Source organism: Orbicella franksi, chromosome 1 (genome assembly GCF_964199315.1).
Source record: "Orbicella franksi chromosome 1, jaOrbFran1.1, whole genome shotgun sequence".
In the NCBI taxonomy this organism is placed as follows: Eukaryota; Metazoa; Cnidaria; class Anthozoa; order Scleractinia; family Merulinidae; genus Orbicella; species Orbicella franksi.
Genome location: NC_138145.1, coordinates 22185655 through 22207439, shown reverse-complemented (window position 1 = coordinate 22207439; position 21785 = coordinate 22185655). Strand labels below are relative to the sequence as shown.

At 37.0% G+C, this 21785-nt stretch overlaps 3 protein-coding genes across 3 annotated transcripts in view; all 3 read right to left on the bottom strand.

Moving 5' to 3' along the window:
- Positions 1–14457, bottom strand: part of LOC145497422 (DIS3-like exonuclease 1) — a 26368-nt gene extending 11911 nt beyond the window's left edge. The window contains exons 1-10 of the mRNA XM_081477230.1: positions 13464–14457; positions 13324–13379; positions 13126–13203; positions 7581–7732; positions 6958–7039; positions 6339–6483; positions 3588–3658; positions 2986–3059; positions 2354–2419; positions 454–548 (exon numbers count right to left, since the gene is read on the bottom strand). Coding sequence (XP_081333356.1) covers positions 454–548; positions 2354–2419; positions 2986–3059; positions 3588–3658; positions 6339–6483; positions 6958–7039; positions 7581–7732; positions 13126–13203; positions 13324–13379; positions 13464–13590 — 946 coding nt within the window. The 5' untranslated portion in view covers positions 13591–14457. The remainder of the gene's footprint in view (positions 1–453; positions 549–2353; positions 2420–2985; positions 3060–3587; positions 3659–6338; positions 6484–6957; positions 7040–7580; positions 7733–13125; positions 13204–13323; positions 13380–13463) is intronic.
- Positions 14458–15030: 573 nt separating this feature from the next.
- Positions 15031–16696, bottom strand: LOC145487821 (uncharacterized). The gene is made up of 4 exons (XM_081466635.1): positions 16588–16696; positions 16353–16427; positions 15578–15763; positions 15031–15205 (listed from the first exon to the last, which is right to left on the bottom strand). The coding sequence occupies exons 1-4, from the start codon at positions 16644–16646 to the stop codon at positions 15031–15033; spliced, it is 495 nt and encodes a 164-aa protein (XP_081322761.1). The 5' UTR covers positions 16647–16696.
- Positions 16697–17549: 853 nt separating this feature from the next.
- LOC145483773 (5-hydroxytryptamine receptor 1B-like) lies at positions 17550–20527 on the bottom strand. The gene is made up of 2 exons (XM_081462314.1): positions 20135–20527; positions 17550–19126 (listed from the first exon to the last, which is right to left on the bottom strand). The coding sequence occupies exons 1-2, from the start codon at positions 20502–20504 to the stop codon at positions 18384–18386; spliced, it is 1113 nt and encodes a 370-aa protein (XP_081318440.1). The 5' UTR covers positions 20505–20527; the 3' UTR covers positions 17550–18383.
- Between the last annotated feature and the right edge of the window lie 1258 nt (positions 20528–21785).

Here is a 21785-nt window from a genome sequence, read left to right as displayed (position 1 = left end):
CTTCTCCGTTTACTCGTTAGTTTTTATTTTGATTGAGAAGATGTACCAAACACTCGAGACAATGTTTCATCGGCTATCCAAACACCTCAAATTTCGTCAAAAATACCCCACTGCGCATCATATTTTCAACTCTCTTCTCGGTGTTTGGATATCCCAATGAAACACTGTCTCTCGTGTTTGATATATTACATGTACATGTATGTGAACATGACATAAAATATGAAATGAAAAAGTCGAAAATGAAAATCATGTTAGCTAGCACTTAAACGTATAGAAAGGACATGTAAATAGTCAGTGCACGAAACAAGGTTTATGCTATGCAATTCAAGCAAAGGTTTGGCTATTGACACAACTTATTTCCGTTGTCCTCAGTTGAAGATCTATGCAGATGGATGCATCAGCATCAGAGCTGTACACGAGAACAAAATTGATGTACACAGTTCATAATTTTACCTTCATCCTTGCTCTTGAGAGAAACTGATCTGCCTTTCCATTGTGATTTGTGAAGTAATTCTACCACTACAATATCACCATGGACTGCTCTGTTTCTACAAGCGCAAAATAAATTGGGCTCAAATCAATTACATCTGAAAAATGAAATAATTTATAGTATTATGTAAAACGTAAGCATCTATTCATCAACAATTTATGAGCAGGAGTGAAACGAAATACAGTGCAAACTAAGGTACACATACATGTAAGTAAAGTGTGTCGTTCCCTACTCCATTCGATCCATGAATGCAACACACTCAAGGATGTCATGTCCAATAGCCTGGGGCTTATGGATTTTCTGGTTGGGCCAGTGGATTCTATCCTTCTATTGCATGATAGGTAAGTGAAGATTTTTCAGGGAAACTTTGAATGCACTTCAAGCATTTTTCTTGGCAAGCCTGGGGCATTTGTGACTTTTTAAATTGTGAGAATGAGACTCCAAAGTGTCTTTAAAAAAAAACGAGACTGAGAGACCAGTGATATGTAATGAAATTTTTTTAAGACTCATGGTTGTTGAAGGACCATTTATCACCCCTTGATCTGACAATTCAAGATTTGGCAATTCAAGATTTGGATATTCAAGATTTCAAAATTGAAAATTTGGAAATAAAAGATTTGAAAATTCAAGATTTGCAAATTCAAGATTTAGATATTCAATATTTGCAAATTCAAGATTTGGATATTCAAGATTTAGCAATTTAAAATTTGGCAACTCAAGATTTGGCCTGCCAAATGTGGAAAATCTAAGATTGGAATTGCAAATATTGAAAATTCAAGATTTGGCAATTCAAGATTTGGACATTCAGGTTTATGACATTCAAGATTTGCAATTTCAAGACTGATTTGGCAATTCAAGATTTGGCAATTCAAGATCTGGATATTCAAGATTTAGATATTCAAGGTTCGGACATTTAAGATTTGGACATTCAAGATTTGAATATTCAAGATTTCAACATTCAAGATTTGGACACTCAAGATTTGGACACTCAAGATTTGGGCACTCAAAATTTGGACATTCAATATTTGCAAATTCAAGATTTGGGATTTCAAGATTTGACAATTCAAGACTTGGCAATTCAAGATTGGGAAATTCAACATTTGGCCTGCCAAATATGGAAAATTCAAGATTTAGAAATCAAGATTTGGCCTGCCAAACACTGAACATTTTTTTGGGAAATTCAAGATTTCGCCAGCCAAATATGGAGAATTTAATACTTGAATTGCAAATATCAAAGGTTCAAGATTTGGGAATTCAAGATTTGGCTTGCCAAATATTGAAATTTTCAAGATATGGAAATTTAAGATTTACCAAATAAACAAAATTCAAGATTTGGCCTGCCAAACATTGAAAGTTGAAGATTTAGGGGTGATGAATGGTATAAAATGAAAGGCTTTGCGAGGAGGTGAGACTAGTGTTTTCTTCTCAAGCTGGATACATTTGCAACTTTCAAAATTGTGAGACCGAGGCTTTACTGAAAGTGTTTTAAAAATAAGAGTATGCAATATCTGTAAAATCTGACTAAAATATTGCAAGAATTATGATTTTTGAAGGACCATTCACCACTCCTGGATTAGAGATAATGACTTCAGTTCTGGGCTAATACATGCTAGCTACAGCTTACATCTTACAACATCATATTTCTTCTCAACACAAATTCAATACATGGTGATGATCATCTACACATACAAGAAGAAAACAAATTATCAACTGTGGAATGTTGTTTTAACGTTACCAATATAGAGCTGTTACCTGTGAATGTGCATGTACCCCAGATTCTGTGTACTTACTAGAAATAAGAAACAACAGTTCAAACTTGAGACTGAAAGGTTCAATCTAACTGAACCTACATCAAGTGCTTACCTGTTCACCATGCCAGAAATTAAGATATCAGAGTCTGACGAGTCTTTGTTGTTTGAAATTCCCTCCCTAAGTTAAAAAATAGAATGGTTAATATACAAGTCAATTTTAATTACCGATCTTCACATTACCAAAACTACATGTGTATGTACAGCTGTACTGTAGATTCAGATCTAAAAATGATAGAGCATATGAACAGGGTTGGTCAAGCAGATTGGTCTATGGATTGTAGTCATAACATATAAACCTGCAAGATACAGGCCCTTAAACAGACTTAGGCCAAAAACATCACTGACAACTTTTCATATGTGAAACTTTGGTGCCAAATTGGTGATGTCCAGTTTGATTGGCTCAGTGAGACCCTCATTATCAAATCTTATGGTGAAATTGAATGACTTACAGAATTTTGCAGACATTTGAGTTGGTAAAGATAAAAACTTACTTTAAGTTACACATTTTGTTATGTCCAAATAAATTCAAGACTACAAAAAAATCATTTAGTGCCAGAGTTGCTATCCCTGGTGGGATGCTTTTGAAACCACAGTGAAATAGAACAAAAGATGTAAGCCTGATCAATACTCATATTAGCAGAGCTGATTACCTGCAAGAAAGAATGATGAAAACACAAAACCTACCCTGACTTTTGAACGAATGCCTCATCTTGTGCACAATGTTTGTTGACATTGAGACATCCTCTTAAGAACCGCCCCTACAGGATATATATCATCACAAGAATTGTAATAGTACAATTTCGTTATTTTAAGCCCTGGGCTTATGTTTCTTTAAAAGACTCTTTTGCTGCATGGGCTTAATCACAGCTTAATTAGAAGCAATTTGGCTTTTAAAAATTATTTGAGTTTATGCTTAATTTTGGAAGTGATGTTACTTTGTCAAAACATTTTGGTGAATTCAAGTATAGAGCTTGATTAAACTCTCTCAACGTCATGATATGAAACACAAGCAATCTATAATTTTATTGCTGTATTTATTTAGTTATTCTATTTCGAGAGGATGCTTGCTACCTTGTTAAAACCTACCAGATATGTAAAGCATCTTGAAATAATTATGTGTATTAACTCTTAATTTGCTGAACATTTTGTGTTTTAAAAGATTACTGGTAATCTTACACACTTTCTAAAAGACTGTTAGTGATTAATTTTTTCACAAAAGGGAGAACATTCACTGAAAAATATCAACTTATCCTATCAGTAAGACATTGCAGCACTCTTTTACTCACAGCTTTAATTCCAGCTTCCAGAACCTCAGATGGAAAGTACTCCAGATATTCCTTTGTCACAGCCTCTTTGGCTAAAATTAAGGAACATGAATGCAGGGTGGTGCACGTTATTTTCAACATAATGTACAATTTAGGCACATGCAATTAGTTTGAGAAATTATGTGGACCACTTTTCCTCATAATTATGTAAAACTCAAGTCTTGAATAGAAATAATGGGTATCAATAGTCAAATGTTATAAAAGCAAAGATGACTAAGGTGCAGAAAAAGAACCGTCACTATTCATGAGATGTTAAATGTAAACAATTCATGTTTACAAAGTTCACAATGTGTTCAAACACTATCTGGAAAGTCATTTGACAAGCCATTAATTTTGTTAGAACGGTTGACTAATTGTTTTGACTGATGACATTTTGTGTTTTTGAACAGATAGCTTGAGCTGTTCAGATGGATGAGAATACATGTATCTTTTGAATGGATAGCTCGAGCCATTGGAACAGATGGCAATATTTTCTGAAAGGATAGCTCGTGCTGTTCAAACAGATGACAATATTTTTTGAACAGGTAGCTTGAGCCATTCAGCACCATTCAGAATGTCTCAATGAATGGCTAACCATTAGGAACATTTTTGCACGAGAGGTCGTATAAATTGTGAAGCTTGATGCAACGTGTAAACTATTCATGTACATCTGTATGTACATAGAGCAAGTTGTTGATACGCATAACTTTCCTTCATTCAATTATGTAAGTTGTTTTCAGAAAATTGAGATGCGGTGCAAAGTGGAAAAGTTGGCATAGTGGCAATAATTTTTTTCACCTTTTATTTCAGAGGTGTCATGAATGCTTTGTGTTCTAAAATCTTTTACCTTTGTTATATGTCAATTGGAACTGTGAAAGATCACTTCATAGCTTTTGAGATTTTCTTTGGCTGCAAAGGCCAACAGTTCATTTGAAGCAAATGATGCCTTTCTACAGCCCACCCCACATACTATAAAGTGAACATGAACAGAGGAATTTACAAAGATAATTATACATGTATTCCAGCGGACTTTAACGAAGTGGTCCTTCATTTGCAGTTTAAGCTAAAAGTAGTGGGTGAATTGGCATAGTGGTAAGGTTTCATACTTGAAGCTTGAAATTCTCTCAACCTTAAACCCTTGCTGAGTTTTGTACATTGCTTAATGTTACTGAAATACAGTGGAAGCTCAGTAAGCGGACATCCTAGGGGCTTAGTGCTCAAATAACAAACCCTAACTGCAGCCAGCATTAACATTAGCATTAACAGTCTCACTGCGACAAAAAGCAATGAATGGGGGTGATACAGTTCACAAATGTTTATGAGTACATTTCAAAGTTGGGGGCAGTTCCTTTTGGGTGTCCGCTTATGGGAGCTGAAAAATAAAAAAAAAGTCTTGATTGTACGCCCTCAATGTGTCCCCAGCTGCTTATGAGAATGTCCACTAACAGGAATGAGTAAATACAGAGTTTGTAAGGGAGTTCACACAAGGTTTTGTGACAGCATTCGTTAGTAGAGCTGTCTGCTCACAAGTGTCACTTAGGAGAGCTTTCACTGTATTTCAGTTCATTACAACATTCTTTTATTGTTGGCATTTTCAGCTGTGGAACATCCCTTGAACAAAATATACATGCATGCACTAGCCTTAAGGTAGCTCCACAGGTGGCATGCATTAATGTTATGTTTTGAATGCTGTTTTTGCATTCGTTTTTACACCCATTCCTCTCAAGCTTATTCAATGTAATATGCAATGATGAAATATTGTTTGAAGCCTGGTTTTCACTAGCGATGCAAGCACAAGCGCAAACTCAAGCACAAACACAAACACATTAAGCACAAGCATATAAGCACAAGCATATAAATACAAGGATGAAAATTTTTCCCTTTTCTTGTGCTTGCGCTTATGCTTGCATTTGCTCTGCAACAAGTAAACACAGAATACCCCTCAGGCATAACACAAGCACAAGTATATTTACCACACGCGGTTATGTTTGGCCAATGAAAATTCTGGATCCAGATTACCTCGCGCTTGGTTTGGAAGGCTCGGATGATTTTGCTTGTGCTTGTGTTTACGTCGAATTTTGTTATCACTTGGGTCATCCCTTTTGCTTGTGTTTGTGCTTGCGCTTGTGCTTGTGTTGCTAGTGAAAACCAGGCTTTGTTGTCATCTCTGTTAAAATTTTGCCTTTCAGTCTTGAATTATAACAGCCCAACCAAATGTGTTTTTTACTTTTGTATGGCTTTATTTGTGATTTTCTTCAATTTCCTTCAGTGAAATCTTCCAGAATTTTCACAGCATATCGCATCCTGCGGGGTACGAATTTTAAACACGACAAAAGTAGGGCTTGTTAATGCAGTTAGGAAAAACTGGTCAGACAGAATTCCCTGAAAAATGAGCTCCAACTAAAGTAAAATATTTACTACCAGTCTGCCAAATTTTTATGGAATTTCACTGAAGGAAGCACAAGAAAATTCACTGTCAGTTTCGTTTTTTGTGCCCATGTTGACGTCATAAAATATCAAAAAACATTGATATTTTCCTTTGAGCACGTGCAGATTACTAAAGATTTCGTCCTCACTGCATGCGCAATACTGGTTAGTGAAATTTACAAAAAGTGTTTATCGTGACTGATATGCCAACTGACTGAATGCAGGAATTTTCTTAACAGCAAACTGCGTAAAATAGATTAATCAACAGCTTCCCATAAAACTTGTCTAAAATGAAACTCAGCTTACCCATCTCATTCCCTTCAGTATTAACAGCAGCTAGTGAATAATATAGATCCAAAGCAGTCTGAATGGTGGGATAGAAGTTTGTGAGGTAGTCTTCCATGCTCATGACAAATACACCAGCATTCTTGTTTCCATAATCTGCTACAGCCTTACAGAATGAAACAACCAATAAACATACAAATAACAATGTACATCATAAACAGAATGATGAGTATAACCTATACATGTAGTACAAATTGCTTATACAGAAGGAAATCATTACAAAATAACATATAATTATAATTAACCGAGCTATTGTTCAGTTAATATGGCAAAGTCAAGGTTTTAGATTTTCCCATAAAGACCTCATTCTTGGTTAATACTGTAAGTAGTTATTTATCAAAAATTTAAACAACAGAACGTTGTGTACATCACAAACTTGCCATGTACATGTTATTTATTGATGTATCTATTAGTTTTTTTTAGCCTGCATGCATGAAATACAGTATACTCAGCTAGATTAATTATATTGTGCACATATGTGAATCTTTTCCCCAAATTTGTCCCATTTGCAAATTATTACTAACAGAATACTTGGACTTGTTTAATATTAAAATACAAAGTACACATTTAAATCATGTACCTGTTGGTCTTCTGTTATTACCACAAGAGGTACCACTTGGTTTAAATGATCATGGTACCAGACAGCACCAGAATAAACAGATCTGCCAAAAGGACAACAAAAATGTAAAAAAAAGTGACAAAACTTGTCACCATACTGGCTATACTTACATCCAACCCTTGAAGTACCAGGAGCGATCAAGGTCACATAATAGCTGGAAATTGTCTTCAGTTCATTGGGTTCATTGTTGAAATTTATAATTCTCGAAGCTAACACTGTCAGAAATGTATACACTCAGTCAGCTAATTTAGGAGAATTTTTCTATTGACCATGAAGCTGATATAAGGATTATTTTCAGGGCTGTCACCCGTAACACCTGCTATGGCTGAGTACACTGTATGTTTAATGGGTCCTTGATGTTACAGGTGAGCGTGGCACTAAATGATGCAATTCACTAAAATGGTAACAATTTTGTTATGCCATACAGGTGTGAAGATCAAGGCTACATGTACAAGTGACTCAAAACTTAATAACAGCCCTGATTTTAATTTTTATACAATTATTGTCAATTACATGATTGTCTCTAATGTGTACTGATTATGTCTACATGTAAGTGTCACGGTCCTAATTTAAAAGTTGCCCACCTCCACTGCCACTTTTCCAAAGACTCCCCTGGCTCCCGAGGAACATATGCTCCATCACAGAACTCATTGCTGAATATGACACACTGTTGCCTATTGTCATTAACAAGGCTTTTGAGCTGAGAATACAGCTTTCTTCCTCCTTGATGTTGAGTCTGAGAAAAGGTTTGATCAGTAACTCAAAGTTAACTGTACATGGCTGTTTATGTTAACATGCATGTACATGTAACTACACAATCATGAGCAAGCTAGTGTGACATAACAATTATCTAGTTTTTGTTAATATGCAAGACAAAAGAAGGCAAGTTTTCTTTTTACAAGTTTTGTCATGAAACTCATCAAGTACATGTAGTAAATGTCACTCATATGTACAACTCAGCAAACTCAGCCCTAAGGGTGTCATTTTGTTTCTTTTGTGATGTACGTTTGTGGTGCCAAGTTCAGTGCTGGAAATAATTTTTCTTCTTTAACAGGACATGTGTCCTTTCAAATCTTCATTTTGGTCGGACATCTTATCAATTTGACTGGACATTAATTTCCGTAATTGATTAGTGTAATCAATTAGCATAAGAAAATGTATCAGCATACTGTAAAGATTTTCAATACAAATCATTCAACACTGTATTCAAATTTGATTTATTTATCACTTATGATTAACTAGATTAACGTTATACAGGGCCCCCGTTGATACCAGTCCTGCGACTGAAGGGGTCACCCTGTTTAAATATCAATTATTATTATTATTATTATTATTATTATTATTATTATTATTATTATTATTATTATTATTATTATTAGATGACTTTATCTACTAGATGACTGCACCAATCTCTCCTGGTTATCTCCTGATTATATGTTCTTCAAGCAAACCTAGTTTTCTACGTAGGAGCCCATTACTAGGAGTGTGCAACTTCCTCAATAGACCAATTTCAATAAATTAAAATTCAGCCTAACACAATAGACCTCAGAACGAGGCTCTGAGGAATAAACCCCACAAACTCTGTAGTTATTCCCCAGAGCCTCATACTGAGGCCTATTGTTTTAGGCTGAATTTTAATATATCGAAATTGGTCTATTATTCCTGTCCCAGTGTTTTCACAGACCGATGTATTTTTAGTTTGAATTTACCGCGAATTCAGCCCCCACAGGAACCTCAGTGACCAATCACAAGCACAGACTTTATAATTTCACTGGAAGATTAGGTTGCCATGTCCACCTGAGGCCTCCATTTTTCCCCTTACTGACGCGCGCTCATATAGACCGGAACTGACTTTTTTCAAGGGAAAAGAAGCCTAAAAATAGACCAGTCTGTAAAAATACTGTGACATAGGCTTAGTATGGTAGTTGCAAGCTCCTAATGATGGGCTCCTGCTCCTCCTATGCATACATGACGTACTCAATGCTCAAGGGTTTGCAATGCATTATAGGGCAATTTCAAACACGATCAGCCATTTGCAAGTTTTCCGATGTGAGGGAATCCTTTACAGCAAAGCAAAAGGACACATTGCTTTCTTTTCTTATGTTGAATGATATAGAAGCAAAGATCTTTCACTATGTATTTCTGGAGGGACATAATGACTGAAAAAATAACCATTATTGTCAACACAGAGAAACATAGTCGCCATTTATGGTAGCCTGTGAACGCAGACATATTTTCGGTTGTCGACAAAACCAGAATTTTTGGTTGCCAAAGATGAAATTTTAGCCGCATTGGCGACCGTACCGGTCGCAACTTCGAGCCTTTTTAACAAGTTATATAACCAAATTTTATGGATGGACAATAGGTGTTGGTGAAATGTTCAGACATCATGTCCGATCAAAATGTGAAATTGGCCCAACATATTCAAAATTTGGTCGGACAATGTCCGATGACCGACTGTTACAGTGCAGCTCAGATATATCCGAACCAAAATATACGTGTAATGCGCGTCAGCCCAATACGCGTATACGCGTATGCATATACACACATACGCGTATGCATATACGCACATACGCGTATGCCTGATTAGTATGTATGAGCTAACCTATTGTTTCTTCTTTTCTTATCAGGTCATTGTTGTTTTCAATGGCTTGACAGCTTGCCACAGAGCGGGAAAGAGTTTTCTTTATTTTGAATACGCGTATACAGTATACGCGTGTATGCCTACAGACTAAGCAAAATGTTAGCTGAAACTAACATTTTGCAATTGGGCACTTGACTGAAAATTAACTGACTGAATATTGATTAAAAGAGAGAGTATTTTGTTGTTAAATCAAAAATTTACTATTTTTTTTTTGTCAAATAGAACCGGGGATACACGCTTCAACAATCCCATCTTCATGGAGCAAACATCACAACCGAAAGATAACATCTTCTCGAAACAAAGTCTGAACACGGTCCAAGCAAGCAACTTGGAAATGTGTGCCGAAACACACAACTTTTCCTCGAAGAAAATTAAAAATAACAAAATGTGAGCGGCGCACCATAGAATCTTCGATAAACAATTCTTTTGTCAGGAAAAGAGTAATTTACTATTTGAATGAACGGTTTGTGTCAGATACCGGAGATATCACTTTCTCGACAAGGTCGGAACGCTTCAAACAATGAACATCTCGCAAGCGACTTGCCGATGCATGCCGAAACACAGAACTGTTACTGGAGGAAAAAATAACTAAACGTGAGCAGCGCGCCATAGAAACTTTGATAAACATTTCTTTGACTAAAGAAAGAGCATTTTACCGTTTGAATGAACGATTTGTGTCAAATAGAACCGGAGATATCATTTTTTTGACAAGGTCTTCGGAACGCTTCAGACAATGAACATCTCGCAATCGACTTGCCGACGAATGTCGAAACACAGAACTTTTCCTTGAAGAAAAAATAACTAAACGTGAGCAGCGTGCCATAGAAACTTTGATAAACAATTATTTGGACTAAAGAAAGAGCATTTTACTGTTTGAATGAACGGTTTGTGTCAAATATAACCGGAGATATCATTTTTTCGACAAGGTCTTCGGAAAGCTTCAAACAATAAACATCTCGCAAGCGACTTGCCGACGCATGCCGAAACACAGAACTTTTACTTGAGGAAAAAATAACTAAACGTGAGCAGCGTGCCATAGAAACTTTGATAAACATTTCTTTGGCTAAAGAAAGAGCATTTTACCGTTTGAATGAACGATTTGTGTCAAATAGAACCGGAGATATCATTTTTTCGACAAGGTCTTCGGAACGCTTCAGACAATGAACATCTCGCAATCGACTTGCCGACGAATGTCGAAACACAGAACTTTTCCTTGAAGAAAAAATAACTAAACGTGAGCAGCGCGCCATAGAAACTTTGATAAACAATTGTTTGGCTAAAGAAAGAGCATTTTACTGTTTGAATGAACGATTTGTGTCAAATATAACCGGAGATATCATTTTTTCGACAATGTCTTCGGAACGCTTCAGACAAAAAACATCTCGGAAACGACCTGACGACGCCTGCCGGAAACACTGAACCTTTTCCCGACGTAAAAATAACTAAACTTGAGCAGCGTGCCATAGAAACCTTGATAAACAATTCTTTGGTAAAAGGAAGAGCATTTTACCGTTTGAATGAACGATTTGTGTCAAATAAAACCGGAGATATCATTTTTTCAACGAGGATCTGCAGACAATAAACGCTTCGCAAACAACTTGCCGACGCGTGCCAAAACACACAACTTTTCCTTGGAGAAAAAATAACTAAACGTGAGCGGCGCACCATAGAAACTTTGATAAACAATTTTTTCGTCAAGGAAAGAGTATTTTACCATTTGAATACATGATCTGTATCAAATATAACCGGAGATATCATTTTTTCGACTAGGATCTTCAGAACGCTAATTCAGACAATAAACATTTCGCAAACGACTTGCCGACACGTGCCGAAACACAGATCTTTACTTTTAAGAACATAAAGTTCACGTGTTAAAATAGTGAGTTCAAGCGACTGTATCAATTTTCTTCCCATTTTCAGTAGCTTAAGATCAAGCGTTGATAAACGGTAGTTTGTCGGTGAATTTGCGAAGTGATCGAAATATGATAGCTTTTATTGATCGGCATGACGTTTTAACAATATGCAAATTTCGCTTTGAAGCCATTTTCATTCTCAAGAAACATAATGTCCTTTGTTTGACTAACAATGCTTCACATAAAGAAACTTGTGGGAATGCATAACAAAGAGACATATACGCGCGTATATACGCGTATATATGCGCGTATATACGCGTATATGTGCGCGTATTGACATACGCGTATACGCAAAATACGCTCGTATGATACGCGTATGCGTAGTTCGCTTATATCTGAGCTGCACTGTATTTCCAGCCCTGCAAGTTTCAAGAACACTGCTTCAATATTTCCAGAGATATTGTTTATTCAGTATTTTACCATTCTTAGTTGCAAACAATATGATGTCATCACTGATCTAATTTGCATAATAGAAAAACGTCAATACCTCTAAAACGAAAAAAAGATATTTCAAAAAGAAAAACGCCATTCTTCTGTATTTTGAAAGGCCTTCCAAATAAGCAGAAATTATTTTCATGTCATATGCACTTTAAGAGCTCAAGATTAAGAAACTCCAGTTTTAGATGCCAAGATTTCAAGACTTGCAGAAAATTTGCTGAGACCCATTATTTTTCAAGGACTATTCTACAGTATTCCCCACCCCCCCCCCCCCCCGCCCCCACTCAATATGCCACTGGCCATGATTCAGACTCACTCCGGGGTCTAGTGCACTAACCATAGAGCCACCATGTCTCTACCTAGTTTTCTATGAACAATAGTCAAGTCATCTTGCTGACCATTCACTCATGCATACAGAAACTCAGCCTTGAAGTGTAATTCCTAAATAGCCTTTTATATTTGATATCCTCTTACGTTCTAATTAACAAATAATATTGACGGCAGTTTTTCACATGTCTGTCCAGTTATTGATCATGAATTTCGTCACAACATTGTCAAAGTAGCTGTGGATCCACGAGACCATAGCTGAGTGGATCTGCAAACTTAACTTTGACAATGTTATGACGAAATTCATCGTCAATGAAAGGACACACGCATGAAAAACTGACGTCAGATTAATTTTTACAATAAGAAATTGTCAAATTGTCCACTGTCGCTTGTTGACACATCACATAAATTATAAATTCATGTGTCTGTCCGCTTATTGACAATGAAAATTAGCCAATGAGCGTGCAAGATTTTCTACTGTTAACATGATAAATTGTGTGTCCTTATATGTTTTCTATTTTATTTTAGACCCAGTTCTGACCATTATACCTTTTGTGCATCTATTATTGTTTTGGTTTCCCCTTATAGTGAGGTTTCTATCGTTTTCCAATGATGCACAGTATGTAATACATCCAGGCCAAAACTGGGTCTTGAACTATTTATAAAAAGTTAGGTTGGGTGACCACACAGTTTTTATTTATCAATAAAGGTTGAAATGTTGTAAATAATCAATAACATATAAAAAAAACTGAAGTTTTAAATAAAACGTACAAACTCATCTCTACAATGTAAATGCAGTACACTTACAAAACTGACAACAGTTTGAAGGAAAATCACTCCTTGGATTTCTGCATTCTCGAATAATTCCAGGAACAGCCTTGTAACCTGAAATAATTTTTAACGACTACAGTTTAAGATATTACTTTGCTATCGTACTACGTAAGCTTATGTCTGGCTCTGCAGCAAAACTATCAATATTTGTTTACATTTAGCAGCACAGCTCACCTGGCAGTCTGGTACAACATAATGGGTCAGTGACGAGGAAAGCTGGGTTCCATTACCTGCAGATATGTCGGGCAATGAATAACACACAAAGAAGTGAAACAAACGAATCTACAGTCCGCACGTATAACATCATGCCTAACCTTGTTCGCACACAGTACAAACTTCACTATGGCAAGGGACGTCCTGTCGCAGGTAGTGTTCCCGCACAACATCAAGCAGTCGGCCAGTTTTGGTTTTAAGCCTTAGTAACTTATTAGTTTTTATCATATTTCCATGTTCTAGGTAAAAAAACACAGAAAGTTTGGAACCAAAGTGTTGTGACAAGCTGAAAATGCCGCCATTTTGGTCACTTCTAATCCCATTAGGAATTGCGGGCTCAATTTTAGATTTGTACCCAGGACTGACACGGTCTGCTTTCAATACTGAATGCGCATTGGTCAAAATTCAGCTGGATTTCCGATGACGTAGACACTTATGGCTCCGAAGCTTTCTGCCCAAAATATTGAAAATTTAATTTTCTAAGATTCCTTTGCCCAGTAATTTCGAAAAGAGACTTGATGCAAAGAACCACAAGCCCAAGCACACAGCGTGCTTAGCGGTGTCAGTTGGTGATATTGGCCCAGTAGGTGAATAACCTTCTACTAGTGGAGGAGGCACCCAGGTTCTGGCCAAATTACTTTTAGGTTTGATTCATGAAACAACTCGGCAAAATAGATGGCTCCTCGTGATAAATTCAGTGGCATTAAAGAACAAGTGGACTAACATGGCGTCTAAAATAAATCCGTCATAGACAGGACAACTGGAAAAAGGTCTGAAAACACGACAAACTTGTTCTTTAGGTTATAACGTACGACAAGAGGAAACAGGGACGAGAATGTAGTCGGGTAAAATTCGAACAGAAGCTCGTGGCTTATGGGCCCCTGCTGAACACCTACATTGAGAAAAATAAAATAAATGACCTGCTATCAGGCGTTCTTTTTACTTAGGTGGACTCTTACGCCACCGCGAACAAAAAGAACGCGTTATCACAGGTCACAAAATTGACAAAGTACTCAGTGTGTACAAGACCTTAGGCTATCACAAATGACCAAATATATTTTTTATTCATTCACGTCAGAATACGGTATCAGGGAATACTCTTGGTTAATCTGCCAGCAAATTCAGGACCTTGTTGACATATAATCTTTGAGACTTTAAGTATTTCCACCTCTAGACTTGCGCGAATTTGCTTGTTACGATTTTTATGACAAAGATGTTTAAATTCTTTTTGAACTAGCAAACTGAATTCTTATCACTCGGTAAAATTTTGAGGGATTGCCTTTTTCCATCATTAAGCCAGCGCCAGTTTACGCATGTGAAAAGTGTAATGTTTTCACTTCGTGTGTGCCGAGTGCAAGTCAAAAATGTCCCATCTTCATGAAATACTTGATCAAACAATCATCATAGAACAAGTCTAGTCCATCTTTTCTTTTCTGCGCTTCTATAATTAAGCCTCTTCAATAGAACCTGTATCTGTACAAGTTGAACTGTACTCAGTGACACACAAGAAACACTTTTATAATTCGTCGTACTGAACATATTTAATAAAGTACTATATACACATTTACATCAAAATAAAGCAAAGTGATCTTCTCCCTACAACTTTTTGAAACTGTACAGATAATGCATTTCCTTTGCTTTTACTAGCAAGTTCACAAGACTTCCAGATCACAAGTCTCTGAAGTAAAGATTAGGAAGAGAGCAGACAGTCCATTCTTCCACTGGATTTGCTTGTAGAAAATGACCAAACTGACAGGCTTCCTGTTTTAGTTTTAATGCTGCCAGGTCTGTTTCACAGGCTGAACTCTGCCTATGAAGGCTAATTTCATTGTCATGGAGAAGTCTGTAAAGAAATAGAAACATAAAAGTTAGGCAATTAACCTTTGATAACTTTACAACCTGGTAAAGTTTAAGAAATAAAAACAAAAAACTTGGGTAACTTTCCGGCAGACGACGTTAAAGGAAGTAATGTTGTTGCGTGACAAAGCAGACAAATAATATCAAGTAGGTTTTAATTGTGTTTTTATTTTTAAATTTAAAAAAAGTATCATCAAGCTGATTAGCGGCAGGGTAAGATTGGGAAGCACATTGTACCCAAATTTGTGCGGCCGCCATTTCTTTATCCCGTTTTTTGTTTCTCCGTAGGTTGTCATAAGGCCATCAGTATGTTGTTTCAAATAAAAGGTTAAATAATTTAGTAGAAACATAGGCTTACCTGAAGTTCCTGTCTAGAAAATTACATCTCTCTTCCGTAATATTAACTGCAATTTTCTCAAGGAAAAGCTTTCGCTCCAAAGCTTGAACCTCTTCCTCCATTTCAGCCACTATGCTATCTGCTTTGGCTGTCTCAATGTCAGGAATCGAGTCAGCGTGGAGGCAGCTTTGGTATTGATCGAGCAACCTACAGAAACAAAAAGAAAGAGAATCTCTTTTTATTAAACTGGGCATTTACATCTTAGGTTATGAAAATTTTTCTCTTTTTTTGGAAAAGAGTTTCTCACTTTCCTACAAATGATAAGACAGAAGCGAGGAGATCATTATCTAAGCTAGAGCTCGGACTTGTTTCCGTACTTTTTCTCATTATCCTCAACAGGGTCCCACGATTTTCTTAAATAACGAGGCCTTGGAATAAAACAATCGAATAGCTGTGGTAACGAGAGTGACTTCAGAATAACTGCAATTGACCTTTTCTTTAAGAGTCAGGCGAGTGTTCATCCTCGCGAACGGTAAACGCAAAAGGAGCGAGAAGGGATTAAAGCGGAGGTTTTTCTTCTTGTGTGCGCCGGACCCTTTTCTCTTCCCAGTCCCTTTTTGTCTACAACTCGCTTCTTGGTTTTGGAGAGCAACTGACTGCAATCAGTCTAGAATGACTTTTTCACGAAAAACAAACAGAGAAAGAGAAACATAAACACAGAAATGCTTTTCATAGTTTTATGTAGTTACAATTGCCGCCCCAGTCTTTAAGCCGAACACACTATAAACAAACTTACTCATTTTCAAGTTGCAGTTGTTGCTGGAGACGAGTTAGACATTCCTCTGCTTCTTTTAACTGCTTTATTAACTTTCTGTTTGACGAAAAGAGTTCGTTATCTACTCGTTAACATAACTTTCAAATACTAGATACTTTAGTTCACAAAAGTCAAATGGGCTGCCAGTGAATACTTGTAAAACATTTTATATTATGGTACAGGAAGACTTGATTGAGCACCATAAGATTTCACTTACCTTTTGTAATCCTTTTTCTCCTTTCTCTTCAACTTATGAGAACTCAAACTTAAACCCATTTTCACTGTTTACGTTGAAATTCTCAAACTAAATTAACGAGCTTTAAAAGAGACGGTTAATAAGACGCTTCTCTGTTTTCGAATGAAGTGTTTCGCGTTGTGACATAACAAAGAAGAGGAAAATGCGCGGGCTGTAATAAGCCAATCAGATTCAGCCTCAACAGGCGTCATTCAAGCGCGAGCAACACGGCGAACAGTGAGAATATTTTCCTGAGGTATATAAGTAAAGAATAACATGAATAAAGAAAGGTGGACGGTTCCTGAGCAATTGATATAAAAAACGGCGCGAGAAAAAGGAGTGGAAAAAAAGATCGTTGAATTGCTAAGATTGTAAAGAGGTCGCGATGGTTCTAGTGCGCGCAATGCTTGACAGTTTTTCGCGAATGGCATCTTCAAAAAATTTAAAGTTTTCACGTTTTTTATTTGTATTCCTCTTTGATGTTTTCCTTTACCATCCTCGTTTATTTTTGCGTCATGTTTATAATCATAAAACGTTCTAGATTCTACTTTGGAATTCTATTATTTCCCTCTTATTGTATTGTGATTGTATCAATGTCTAGTGAATAATGTTCCCAAAACGTCGTAACATATAACCCCTTCATTTTTCTCTGAGGCAGCGTTCAGCCTGGTTTTTGATCGTTTTTGATCGCTGGCAAGTTACATACATATTCATGATTGCTACCGGATAGATTTCAGGAAAAAGGAGACATAAGGAAACATTTAAAAAGTGACTTTGTGGATAGGTTTTTCTTTAATCAGGATGATTAACTTGTGGAAATCTGTGTCCAATATTATTAAAAATATCGATTCTCTCTGAAGCTTTAAGAATCGACTGAAATTGAAGGATATGTAATTTCTGACGATGGAGGGACGAATAAGTCAGACATTATTCTGACGGCACGATGGAGAGGCTAGCGGGGAATCATGAGACGTTCAGGGACTATTTAGGCATTTAAGTCATTCCAGGCTACTCAGTATTCGTGTTCGTCCTCTTTTATTACTACTATTAAGCTTTTGTTACAACAACTTGTATGTGTAGCGTATAGTTATAAATATTTTAGGTTACTGATTTTGCAACCTTTCCTCGAGATACATCTATATCAGATGACTAACTGACGCATCCTCAATAAACTATTCACAATGAATGTCTCGTTTCGTTTGTATGACATCTTTGATGTAGAAAATATCTGAACATGCAAAATTATTTGCCCTGAATGAAACCGCAGTAGGCCTACGTGTGCTTCTGCTAATCTTTTCTTTATTATTTTCTTAATTCTTTAGTGGGTTGGGTCAGGGCTTATGTTTTAACTTGAGATAGGTTAGGGGCCGGATTCATTTTCTTTTGTCTGGATAGATAGACAGACAGACAGACAGACAAACAAACAGACAGACAGGCAGTCAGACACACAGATATAAATAAGTGAATAAATAAATATATCAACAAATAAATAATGCAATTATGTTTTACGTTTTCGTATTCTGCCTGTCCACACGTAAACGATAAACATATAGGTAAACGCTAAAATATCTTTTGAGTAGAACGCCTGAGTAATTACGATTTGAGATTGGGAGAGTACATTAATTAATAGGTAACTGGTTTGGTTTTGGTTTAACGACACCCACTTGAAAACCGTTCTAATGTGATTGCGCGCATAAATTCACTTTGGTTGTTGTTGTTGTTACATTGTTATTGTTGCTGTTGTTAGTCCTTTCGCGTCGCTCACGCGGTCTCCGCCATTAGGAGGGCAAAATCTTCCTGACTGGTGTAGCGCACTTACATCTGATGCTTTCAGCCAGTAGTTTTCTGAACTCAGCATTGTAAAAGCCGTATATAAATGGATTCAGAGCGCTGTTGCAGTATAAAAGAATGATCGATGAATGTCTGAGAAGTTCTGGCACAGTCCAGATTGAATCGATCAAAAGGATGGCAACAAAAGGCGTCCAAGATAACAGGAAAGTACATGTTACCACAACAAATGTTTTGAATATTTTGATCTCACGCCTTAGTCTCGATCTCTGAACAGTTTTGCTGGTCGATCCTTGACTGGGCCTGTCAATGGTAAATGCTGAAACTGAAGCCATCTCCTGGACGTGGATTCTGTTCATATGGGAATGCGCAATGACAAACACTTTGCCGTTTACAAAGACAAGGAAAAACACCGGTAGAATGTACCCCACGATGAGCACGACGACAGAATATTCGTAACGCAAACCCCAGACTGAACAGTTGACGCCGTTTTCCTTAGAAGCGTTCGTACCGTACGTGACGAAACCAGCAAGTACAAATGCACAGAGCCAGGAGACTCCAATGATTTGCTTGACTCTGCGATCGTTCATGCGTGACAAGTATTTTAACGGTGACGTAACAGCGAGGTACCTGTCTCCGCTGACCACACATAAGTTATAAATGGAGGCGCTGCACAGAACGAAGTTTAAGAATAGCCATAGGTTGCACATGAAATGCCCGAAAATCCACCGGCCTTAAAAATAAAGCAAATCAAAGTAAGAGTTTTATTCAGTCTCTAAAACGTTTTAGAGAATGTCTTTCACCGATCGCAACACTGGAAACAGTTTTATTCAGGTTAATCAGTATGCCATCTTTATTTTCTCGAATTTAGTTATAGTAGGCCATTTTCGAGTTGCCCGTAGCCTCTCTGTCAAAACGAGTCTTCATGCAAAACTATTGTCATGAAAATGCTTTCATCTGTAAGTTCATTTTCATGGCAATCAAACTCATAATCATAAGAAAAGTTTTGCTCGAGGACTCGTTTTGAAACAGAGGCAAAAGGCACCTCGAAAATGGCCTATTTGAAAGGTCTACAAGCTGGTTTCAGGAATCTGTATTGAACTGCTTTAGAACTGTAGCACGAGTTTCTCAGAGCTCTGTTGCTGACCAAATAAATCATGCAAACCAGTGGCGTGAAATATAAAAGAAGTTTGTCACTTTGAAAGGATCAGGCAATGCGTTTGTGGCTAGATGACCAATTGCCATATGTTTTTCCTCATGATAGGTCTTTTAAGCAAGGCACTTCACTCACATTATGCGTATCTATCTTTATTCAGGCAATCGGAAACACGAGATAGATAGGAACCTCGTATATAGCTAGGAGACAAACACAAGGCCAACCGTCACCGTTTTCGCATCTAACACGTGCAATAACATCTAGCAATAGGTTGATATTCAGTTCTTAACCTGTTTTTTGAGAACCACATTATAGCAAAAATGTCTTATCTGTATGCTGTCACACACACACACACTAACTTATTTATATTCAGGTTGGTGAGGCTGATTAGGCCTCTAGCAATAGGGTATGCTAGTGTGCCGAGAACTAAATAACACAATAGACAAGTAGAATTCAGAAAAAAAAAGAGGAAGAAATCTATTACGAAAAAGTTAGAAAAATTAGACTAAATTACAAGGTAAAACTATAATAGTGATTCTAAAATATGGGTGCGGATATGATGATTAAAATAATATCTTTATTTACCTGTGGTTTGGTAGTTAATATGATATGCCAGACTGATGGGCATAACAAGCAAACCCATGAGGAAATCAGAAAATGACATACTCGCCACAAAATATAATGAAGGGATTTGCATGCGTCGACAAACCCAAACAAGGCGGCATACCACGAGATTGCCAGCAGTGGTGAGGGTTATCAAAATGCCGAGCAAGACTGCTATTAAAACCACCATTGGACTCCAGTCAGTTTGTTCCGTAAATTCTTTCCCCATTAGCGTTGTGCTGGAATTTTCAATAAGCTGATTGTCAGGACGCAGCACGCTGTCCATGCTTTTTATCTGCATAAAGCAAAAGTGGAAAAACAGCAAATTTCCAGCAAACCTTAAACTTTCCATCTACAGGTTGAACACGGGCGCAGTTCTGACGATAAGCCCTGGGAATATACTTGTTCAGAAGGATTCCTTTTTGGGTTCAGTTTCTGGTTGTATAAAAATGACGAGGTTAATCCTGCAGCCAGAAAGCAGGGTTTGCGTCTGGAACATTTAAGGTAGATACTGCCATATAACTAAAACAGCAATAACACTCAAAAAAGAATGTCAAAATAAACATATGACAAGCAGGATTTGCGTGTGAAGCATTTAAGGCGGCTATTTCCCTTGATCTAACACAGAAATGACACTCAAAAAAAGAATGACACAATATTCATATGACAAGCAGAATTTATGACAAACAGAATTTGCGCCTAAATGGCTACTGCCTTGAACTAAAACAGCAACAACACTTAAGAAAATACCAAAATAAACATATGACAAGGAGGATTTGCGTCTGAAACATTTAAAGTAGATACTGCCCTTGAAATAAAACAGCAACAACTCTAAAAAAAAAAGGTTAAAAAATTGTGACAAATTCTCAAGTCATCAATTTAAGACCACTCTCTTAATTGTACTGTGTTGACAATGTATAGGTACATGGTATGCTCTTAGCCCCGAGAAGAGAGCTTTAGAATTGCAAGTTTAAGTTCCCGACTTTAAAGATTAATCTTAGTAAAAACTAGATCTTCAGCTAAAAGCAAGTTCATTGTCTTGGCTGTCATTCAAACAGGCATATTATCGGACGAATATCTTTGTTAAGATCTCTGGCTACCTATTTTAAAGAGGTTTGTTTTCGGAACCAACTACAATAGACAAACGTATTTGACATCTAGATATCAAACGAATTGATCCGGATAATCGCGAAACAGATACCGGCTGAATCTATCTTCAGATGCTACAAGCTTCACTATCTAGTTCGGCTTTCTCATTGCATGGCATGATCAATACCTGAAGAAGTATTACTGCAAGACGATATCCCTGTTTTCTAAGGAGATAGGGTGAGAAGCTATTGATTTTTTGTTCAGTGTTGACACTCGCCAATACGGGCACCTCGCTTTACACGATTTTCTGGGTTCTCGGATCAAGTCTGGACAAACTCAATGGACGGCTATCATACAACCGCAAAACACCACCAGTCCTCATCTCGCCGTGGGACGCATAAGGCCAAGCGCGAAACACCAACTTTATAAAGCACATTTATAACAAATAAACAGGATAGCGATGACTTTGGAAGATCCTAACATCCGACCTGTTCGCATGCAGCTGTTCTGTGAAAAGTGTCCTTTTTTTTTTTTTCGGTGGAAA

What these genes read in the sequence shown, in the direction of transcription:
- LOC145487821 (XM_081466635.1), bottom strand. Translation starts at nt 16,646, where the DNA reads ATGGGTTTAAGTTTGAGTTCTCATAAGTTGAAGAGAAAGGAGAAAAAG. An exon ending in GAGAAAAAGGATTACAAAAG is followed by an intron (nt 16,428 to 16,587) that starts GTAAGTGAAATC and finishes TTCGTCAAACAG; the next exon opens with AAAGTTAATAAAGCAGTTAA. An exon ending in TTTCTAGACAGGAACTTCAG is followed by an intron (nt 15,206 to 15,577) that starts GTAAGCCTATGT and finishes ATTTCTTTACAG; the next exon opens with ACTTCTCCATGACAATGAAA.
- LOC145483773 (XM_081462314.1), bottom strand. Translation starts at nt 20,504, where the DNA reads ATGGAAAGTTTAAGGTTTGCTGGAAATTTGCTGTTTTTCCACTTTTGC. An exon ending in TATTAACTACCAAACCACAG is followed by an intron (nt 19,127 to 20,134) that starts GTAAATAAAGAT and finishes TTTATTTTTAAG; the next exon opens with GCCGGTGGATTTTCGGGCAT.